The sequence below is a fragment of the Mandrillus leucophaeus genome, unplaced genomic scaffold (genome assembly GCF_000951045.1).
Source record: "Mandrillus leucophaeus isolate KB7577 unplaced genomic scaffold, Mleu.le_1.0 Scaffold322, whole genome shotgun sequence".
Lineage (NCBI taxonomy): Eukaryota > Metazoa > Chordata > Mammalia > Primates > Cercopithecidae > Mandrillus > Mandrillus leucophaeus.
This window is the reverse complement of record NW_012103388.1, coordinates 3,597,112-3,606,900: the sequence shown is the minus strand read 5'-3', so window position 1 is coordinate 3,606,900 and position 9,789 is coordinate 3,597,112. Positions and strand designations below refer to the sequence as shown.

Genomic DNA, 9,789 nt, shown 5'->3' with positions numbered 1-9,789 from the left:
TTGAGACGGAGTCTCGCTCTGTCGCCCAGGCTGGAGTGCAGTGGCTGGATCTCAGCTCACTGCAAGCTCCGCCTCCCGGGTTCACGCCATTCTCCTCCCTCAGCCTCCCGAGTAGATGGGACTACAGGCGCCCGCCACCTCGCCCGGCTACTTTTTTGTATTTTTTAGTAGAGACGGGATTTCACCATGTTAGCCAGGATGGTCTCAATCTCCTGACCTCGTGATCCGCCTGTCTCGGCCCCCCAAAGTGCTGGGATTACAGGCTTGAGCCACCGCACCCGGCTAATTTTTGTATTTTTAGTAGAGATGGAGTTTTGCCATGTTGGCCAGGCTGGTCTTGAACTCCCGACCTCAAGTGATCTGCCTGCCTTAGCCTCCCAAAGTGCTGGGATTACAGGCATGAGCCACCATGCTGGCCCTTTTACCTGGATTTCTTTTCTTTTCTTTTTTCTTGAGATGGAGTTTCGTTCTTTAACCCAGGCTGGAGTGAAGTGGCACGGTCTCCGCTTACCGCAACCTCTGACCCCCGGGTTCAAACGATTCTCCTGCCTCAGCCTCCCGAGTAGCTGGGATTATAGGTGCCCGCCACCAAGCTAGACTAATTTTTGTATTTTTAGTAGAGATGGGGTTTCACCATGTTGGCCAGGCTGGTCCCGAACTCTTGACCTCAGGTGATTCACCCACCTCGGTCTCCCAAAGTGCTAGGATTATAGGTGTGAGCCACCGCGCCCGGCCTTATCTAGATTTCTTACACAATTCCCTTCATAAGAGTGTTTATCTTTTTTTAACTGAAATTATTTTTGTAAGCCACCACACATCCTCTCTGGAAGAAGGTGAGGTATCTGAATATGTATATGTGCACATATAAATGAATATTCATAAACTGACTTGCATGACATAGACTGCAGTGTTTATTTACATTCATCTTACTATTCTGCCATTAGATGGCAAACTCCTTGAGGGCAGAGGAGCAGACTGGCTTCTTTCCCAGTCTCCAGTACAAGCTGGGAGGTCCTTTTTGTCCTTCATTTGAGGATCACATAAAGTAGCTGCCTGGTGTGTAAGGGCCTCAACATATGAAAAATAGATACCTTGCAGTACCAGGAGCTCCTCCAATTTGGCAAAATGCTAATTCTAAGAGAGATGCCAGGGAATCAGAAAAGGCCTAAGGAGGCCTCAGTCTTCCAGCCTGGCATTAATGCATGGGTGGAAATGGTGGGCGTACATGCCTGCTCTCAGGGAATGGCTGTTTTCTTCGCACTTTACCCAAGTCCACTAACCGAATTCGGTTAAACTAAATGTGCATATACCACAGGAACACAGAGGAGTTCGGAGTGAGACAAGTAAGAACACAATATCACCCCCTCCTTTTCATGTAATCCTCAAGAAAACTCCTACTGGAACCTAGGTGATTTTTTTTTTTTTTTTTGGGGGAAACGGAGTCTTGCTCTGTTGTCCAGGCTGGAGTACAGTGGTGTGATCTCGGCCCACTGTAACCTCCGCCTCCCGGGTTCAAGCGGTTCTTCTGCCTCAGCCTCCTGAGTAGCTGGGATTACAGGCATACGCCACCACGCCCAGCTAATTTTCTGTATTTTTAGTAGAGACAGAGTTTCACCATGTTGGCCAGGATGGTCTCGATCTCCTGACCTCATGATCCATCCGCCTCGGGCTCCCAAAGAGCTGGGATCATAGGCGTGAGCCACCGAGCCTGGCCTAGGTGATCTTTCTTTTTTACTGTGGTAAAATATACATCACAAAAAGTTGCCACCTTAACCATTTTTAAGTGCATAGTCCGTTCACACCGCATTATGTACATTCACACTGTTGTACAACCATCACCACTCTCCACTGCCAGAACTCTTTTCATCTTGCAAAACTGAAACTCTGTGCCCATTAAACACTAACTCTTCATTCTCCCCTACCCCCACCCCAATAGCCACCATACTACTTTCTGCCTTTATAAATTTCATTACTGTAAGTACCAGATATGAGTGGAGTCACACAGTATTTGTCTTTTTTGTGACTGACTTATTTAGCATAATGTTCTCAAGGTTCATCCGTGTTGCAGCATGTGGCAGGATTTTCTTCCTTTTTAAGGCTGAATAATATTCCATTGTTTGTATTTGTGTTTTTATTTTCATTTTTTTGAGACAGAGTCTCGCTCTGTTGCCCAGGCTGGAGTGCAATGGTGCAATCTTAGCTCACTGCAACCTCTGCCCCCCAGGTTCAACCATGTCTCCTGCCTCAGCCTCCCAAGTAGCTGGTTATTACAGGCACTCGCCACCATGCCCAGCTAATTTTTTGTATTTTTAGTAGAGGCAGGGTTTCTCCATATTGGTCAAGCCGGTCTCGAACTCCTGACCTCAGGTGATCCACCGCCTTGGCCTCCCAAAGTGCTGGGATTGCTGGCGTGAGACACCGCGTCCAGCTCCATTGTTTGTATTTATCATATTTTATCTATTTATCCATCAGTGGGCACTGAGATTGCTTCTACCTTTTGTCTATTGTGAATAATAGCCAAACGAATACAGATGCACAAGTATCTCTTCCTGTCCCTTCTTCAATTCTTTTGGGTATCCACCCAAAAGTGGAACTGCTGAATCACATAATAATCCTATTTTTGATGTTTTGAAGGAGCACCATACTGTTTTCCGTGGCAGCTGCACCACTGTGCATCTCCACCCATGGTGCTCAAGGGTTCCAACTTCTCCACGTCTTTACCAACACTTGTTATTCTCTGGTTTTTTGGTAACAGCCATTCTCATGGGTGTGAAGTGGTACCTCCTATAGTTCTGATTTGCATTTTCCTAATGATTAATGATGTTGAGCCACTTTTCATGGATTTATCAGTCTTTAAATGTCATCTGTGGAGAAACATCTGTTCAAGTCTTTGGCCCGTTTTTCAATCAGGTTGTTTGCGTTTGTTCTGTTAAGTTTTATGAGTTCTCTATACAGCCTATAAGTGAATCCCACAATTGATGAGTGATTTGCAAATATTTCTTCCCTTTCTGGGGGTTGCCTTTTTACTTTGTTGATAGTATCCTTTAAAGCACCAAAATTTTTCATTTTGATGAAGTCCAATTACTCTATTTTTCTTCTGTTGCCTGTGTGTTTGGTGTCATATCCAAGAAATCCTTGCCAAATCCAACATCATGGAGCTTTTCCTTAAGAGTTCAATGTTAATAATAAGCCACTTTATGGCCGGGCACAGTGGCTCACGCCTGTAAACCCAGCACTTTGGGAGGCTGAGGCGGGTGGATCACCTGAGGTCGGGAGTTTGAGACCAGCCTGACCAACGTGGAGAAACCCCATCTCTACTAAAAATACAAAAGTAGCCAGGCATGGTGGTGCATGCCTGTAATTCCAGCTACTCAGGAGGCTGAGGCAGGAGAATCACTTGAACCCGGGAGGCGGAGGTTGCAGTGAGCCGAGATTGCGCCATTGCACTCCAGCCTGGGCAACAAGAGCAAAACTCCATCTCAAAAAAAAAAAAAAAAAAAAAAAAGCCATTTTATAAGAGTTACAGGACAATTTTTAGAGGGATCAGGATGATAAGAAAAATCCGGGGAGGAGTTTACTGTATTGCCACTGAGCCCGCATTTTAAAAACTAATCCTTGTAGTTGGACTCTGATCACCTGTGATGAAAACACAATGCGACAGAGGGAGCTGTCTCTCATCAGCAGTAACAGGGACATTAGGGGCGGATGCTCCATTCTGCACCAACGTTTACACTCTTCCTTCGTGGATCCAAATTCCTTTATGATACTGGAGCCAAACAAGGAGAGAGGGGACCCACGGGTACCATTTTGCTTAACTGAGTAACTCACTCCACATGGGTTTAATGATCCATATGTGTTTCCTCACCAACATCCTCCCATCGCACACACAGTCCCATCTCCATCCCCAGTATGTTGAGTGAATATTGCGCTCACGGAAGAGAGAAACAAGGACAAGCCATTAGGAAGGACCAAGATCAAAGAGCTCAGCAAGGAAAACAATTCGTGTCCTGTCAAGGTGCCTTGACCTAGACTTGCAGAGTCCCTCCAGCTGCAGACCCTGGCCTCCCCCAAGCAAGCAAACAGCATGGCTTGAGCCAAATCACCAATGCCAGGATGGCCTCTCGCTACCAAACTCAGTAATGTAGGAATTTGTACATCTGTTCTGAACGCTGGTCAGCACAGGCTGAGGCAGTCCTGTCCAGCTGAGAAGGTTTTTGACCAGGAAATTATAACAAGAGTCATGAGCCATCAAAGTCATACTGTCCCTCCAAGACTGACACCCATCAGAGCCATCATCACTGTGACCTTACTCAATGTAGGAAAGCTGGGCAAGCAGGCCTGAATCAGCCCAAGTCCAAATCACATTTCTTCGAGATTGGTGACAGAAAGTGCCTGGCACACGTTTAACATCAAATATTCATGGTGGCTGTTCCCATGGTGAGCTGCGTGTCTTTCATTCCCTGCCCCATCCCTTTCAGTTCCTCAAGGTCAGAAACCAGGTCTTGTTTGTCATGATGCCCCCAGCACAGAGTAGGTCCCGAATAACTATGTGGTGAATGGATAGCTACAAGAAAAATCTCCTTTCCCTTAACTCTGTAGATCATTTGGTTGTGAGTCTGAGGTAGAAAAATCAACCAAGAGCTTTTCCCATGGCATCTGTGCAGAGTTAACTCAGCTTCTTACCAGGAGCTACACATCAGGAGAACAGAACTTCAAGGCCTTGTCAGATAAAGCAGAGCTTAAGTGTTCCTCATAACAATACATCTACAGATTGTAATGGAGCACTTTTCCCCCATTCCTTATGGATTCATTCAACTGACAGCTTGGCACCAGCATATTGATGCCTGTTTTCTATCCAACACAAACTGTACAAGTGCCTCATGTTTATCCACTCTATAAATTTCTAAGCAACAATGTAAAAACAAAGAGCTCAGAAAACAAAGAAAAGATGCTGGGTTGATTTATTTTACTATAAAACAATAATAAGCATCTGCTTTCTGCCCTCCTCCCACTCTAATTGGGTGTATTTGGTTTTTGGTTGTTTCCCTTTGTTCAAAGATTTTGAATTGCAACAGCTTCTTTTTGCTTATTTAAGAAGACTGTGCTCTCGGCAGGGTGCAGTGGCCCATGTCTACAGTCCCAGCTACTCGGGAGGCTGAGGCAGGAGGATGACGGGAGCCCAAGAGTTTGAGGCCAGCATGGGCAACACAGTGAGACCCCCATCTCTAAAGAATGTCTGTGCTCTACGGGAATGCCACTCAAAGTGCTGGTCCTCAAGAAGATAAGGACTTGGCAAGAGAATGTAAAATCAATGCATTGCTTCCTTCTTCGAAATGTCTTGCTATGAAAAACAAAAAGTCAGCTCAATTAAACAGTGTGATTAGTGCCAAAGTTGATCTCCTCATGGACAGGTAACAAAGAATTCAAAGACCAGTACAGCTGCAGATCACAGCTCAAGAAGCCCTGCTGTAGGCTGCAGAACTCCCCACCTGCCTGAAAACACACTAGACTGACATTTACCATGGTCTTCTGAGAGGGTTTGGCCACCTGGTATCAGTACCTTTTTTTTTTTTCGTGGTAAAGCACTCCAACATTGAGGATCCATTACAACCTGCTTTCCATATGTGGGATCCAGGCAGAGATCCTATATGACTAGGCCTCTAAGTGTCTACAACCACAGTGAATGGTTCAGGAAAGTCTTGATCCAGGGCTGGCCAATCAACATAATTCCAACCTTGTGGCCAGTTTTCAGATCAAGGATGGGTAGTGGCGCTGACTGACCCAATCAGAGTGAAGCCTAGGACTCAAGCAGAAACTACCAGGAAAATGGTCTCTTACCACTAAAGTTGTGAGAACGTGAGGCTGCACCCGTTGTTGGGGGCAGCTGTACAGCACTCACTGTGGTGGTAGGGGCGGGCTGGATGTGAAAAGAAACAAAGACGGGGAGCAGAATTGAAAGACAGAGAAACTGGCTTCTGAGTACAATACTGGAGCCTCTGGACAAAGCCATTTGTGAAGTAGGTTTCCACCCCAAGACTTTTCAGTGATATGAATTGGTAAATCTTCCTTTTGCTTAGACCAGTTTTTGAGCTTTCTAACACTTGCAACTGAAAGAGTCTAATGTTATACAATGACTACTACACCCTGGACTCACTCTCAAATCCACACGCATTGGTCCTAAAGAAACAATTCTGAAAAGGCAAAAGGTGGGGAGTTAGAAGAGCTGCCATTCCAGGTGCAGTAGCTCATGCCTGTAATCCCAGTGTTCTGGGGGGCTGAGGCGGGAGGATCGCTTGAGCCCAGGAGTTCAAGACCAGTCTGGGCAACAGAGCAAGACCCCATCTCCAAAAGAAAATAAATAAATAGCTAGGTGTATTGGCACATACCTGTATTCCCTGCTACTCGGGAGGCTGAGGTGGGAGGATCACTTGAGCCTATTGAGCCCAGAAGGTCGAGGCTCCAGTGAGCTGTGACTGTGCCACTGCACTCTAGCCTGGGCCACAAGATCACAAGAACAAGACCCTGTCTCAAAACAAAAACAAAAACAAAAAAACGGGAGCTGCCACTCTCTGGGACTAGAGGCAGGTTTAGCAAGACTTTCCACACCTACGTCTCTTCCTCTGTCAAGCGGTTAGCAGCTGCCTCACCTATCATCTGTCAAAAGATTGCAAGAATCACATAAAAGGACACGAAGGAAATCACTCTGGAAGCCTATGGAAAAAAAGCACTGTATGAACAAAAAGTATTATTATTATGAACGCAACACCTTGTTATTCAAACTTCAAAATTCTGGCAAACGTAACTATCCAGAGCCTAGGAAAAAATTTAAAAGCACTTGAGCAACACATTGCTTTTACCAAACTCTGATAGTCTATGGCATAGGAGAGGAAATACTCTCTGCAGGCCAAAGGGTATAAACTGAGGTGTTAAGAGCCTGAGAACAAAGAAGGCGCAGCAGACAACCAGGGCAAGCCTCGTGGTCTGAGCTGAGCAGCAACGCGCACTGTGGGTCAGTTCTCAAGCCCACCCAGGAAGGTTCTTCCCCATTGCACATATCATCCCATCTACTCAAGCTTATGAATCATGAAAGAAAAATGATTATTTAACTTCAAAATTACAGTCCTCACTGCTATTTTGCAACTTTGGAGTTGCTGTCCTAACAACAACATTGTTATCCAATTAGGCAGAGTTTATTTGTTTGTTTTTACTGTTTTTATAGCTGAGATCTAAGGGGCTAACATAACAACAAGAATTTTACATTAAAAGACTTAAATTGTTTTGCACATTCTGCACTTTCCCCGAAGTTAGAATACAACTATTTTCTGATAGATAAAAACAGTTAGCAGTCATGGTACAAGACTGGAGGAGGTATTAACATCTTTCCTGATTTTTAAGCCACCTTCTGTTAATGATGGTTTTAATGGATTCTCTTTTGATGGCAAAATAAATAAATTTTTGGAGTTCCAAATAATGTATCTGGAAGTAGCTTTGCTCTTCACAGTTCCTGCATTTGAGGAGCTCAGTCCTGCCGGGAAGTGGTGGGAGAACAAAACAGTCAGCTTGTTTTACTAGCTTCCCCATGTACAGGACATCAACCCTGTGCCAGGCATTTGCATCCACGACCAAGCTCACCAGGTCACATTACCAGTGGGCAGGGTTTGGTTCCTCAGAAGCAAGGAGTAGTTTGGGCCCTGCCTTCCTGCTCCCGTGGACAGCCTGCATTCAGGCAGAGCTCGGACATTCCCACTCTGCCCATCTCCACGGGGAAGCAGTCCCAGCAGGGCCTGTCTCTGGCCAGCTCCACAAATACCACTACTCTTTTTCTCCCTGTGCATCCCCACCTTGTAACACAAGTTGGCCTTCCCTGTTATCTGATTATCTTCAACTCAACAAAAGGGGGCAATAGGTCCCATGTTGGCCTCAGGCCCAAGACTTGTTCTCCAATCTAGCTTTATCATGATTAAAGTGATTCTCTGCCCTTATTGATCTGAGGCACAGTAAGTTAAAAGGCAAAGGGGAAAGGGAGAGAGGAGTTGTTCCCCCTGAACCTCTAACACTTACCAGTCTGGACAAGGCTCTGGACCCAGCATAGATCATACCCACAAACAGCACTGAAGCAGGAAGCCACGCCAGAACATGAGATCTGAAAAGAGGGAGAAAAAGCAGTAACACTTTTGCCACTTTTTGTTAAGAAAGACACAGCTGCAAAGGTTGACCCTCCAGATGCATCAACTACAGCAACAGAGGCTGTCTAAACATCCCTGGCAGACTTGTTGAGTGAGATGTGGTCTTCATTCACTGAGTAGTGGAGGCAGACAAAGCCACCCTACCCACAATCCCATCATTACCGATCACCTAGCCTAAGAGGTCCCAGAAATGGAAATGGTAAACGCCTTGCTGCAGCTTGGAAGACAGAACAGATTGGTTTTTTTTTTTCAAGGGCAGTGAACAATTATTCTTTGGATTTTAAGTAGCCAAAAGTTTTGAATCCACAACAAATTATTAAAAATTGAAAAGGTTATTTACCCAGGCACTACACCAAATAGCTCCGTGGAATCACAATAAAAAGAACCAGTTTCAAGGGATGAAGTTGAAAAAAAAAATCCCAGAACTTCAGTTGGGTGGCCATAGTCTGGCTTTTTCAACCATTAACCTGGCATTGCTGGAATTCTGGTTCAGGGACTCTTCAAGGACTTCCGAAGGGTATATTTAGTTTTCAATTGTAGCCACACCAGGAACTGCTTTTCTCTTACAAGTCAGAATCAAAATCCTAGTTCTCACATGCAGTGCATATCACTGAGGTTGCAACCTGCTTCTCTCATTAGCTAGAAATGCATTTTATTGGCCGGGCATGGTGGCTCAGGCCTGCAATCCCAGCACTTTGGGAAACCACGACAGGTGCATCAGTTGAGGTCAGGAGTTCTAGACAAGCCAGGCCATCATGGTGAAACCCCATCTCTACTAAAAATACAAAAGTTAGCCGCGCCTGGTGGTGGCGAGCGCCTATAATCCCAGCTACGCGGGAGGCTGAGGGAGGAGAATCACTTGAGCTCAGGAGGCAGAGGTTGCAGTGAGCTGAGATCAGGCCACTGCAATCAAGCCTGGATGACACAAGACCTTGTCTCAAAAAAATAAAAAAGAAATACATTCGATCTACTAATTCAAGTTCCCAGAGTTATCCTAATAATGAATAAAAATAAATGAAATTATTCCAGGAGGATATAACATAATAATCCCAACTAACTCAATGAACTGATCTCCTGGCATGATGCCTGCTCAAGAAATGGTCTTTGTTAATTTTATCAGCACGGGCAGCCACTCCATCCAACATGAGGCCTGATATGTACAACTTCCCAGAGAATCTAGCATTTAAATGTTTCCAATCTCTAGTAAGGGCCTTCAGACCTTACTCGCTGTATAAATTCATTGTGCAAATAGTCACAGCAACTTACAAGGTGCCGAGAACTATCAATAACAGCAGCATCATAGGTAACATTTATTGAGCACTTGCCACAAACCAGGCACTTTGCTGGCTTTTTGTTTTATATGTTTTATATGCTGCATTTTTGTTTTAAATGTTTTATATGCTGCATCTTTCTTAAAGTTGCACAACAATCTTATGAGGAAGGTATTTATTATTATTACCCTCATTGTGCAGATGAGGAAACTGAGACACAAGAGTTTAGATAATTTGCCTGTGGTTAGAAGAGCTGGTAAATGGCAAAGCCAGAATTTGAATTGAGGTCTGTCTGGCTCCAAAGCCCTAGCTGTTAAATGCCCATTCATATT

General features: G+C 44.9%; 1 protein-coding gene across 1 annotated transcript in view; it reads right to left on the bottom strand.

The window, feature by feature from the left end:
* The window catches only part of TMEM241 (transmembrane protein 241), a 147,204-nt gene that overhangs the window by 102,867 nt on the left and 34,548 nt on the right, over positions 1–9,789 (bottom strand). The window contains exon 4 of the mRNA XM_011988092.1: positions 8,062–8,143. Within this exon, the coding sequence (XP_011843482.1) occupies positions 8,062–8,143 (82 nt within the window). The remainder of the gene's footprint in view (positions 1–8,061; positions 8,144–9,789) is intronic.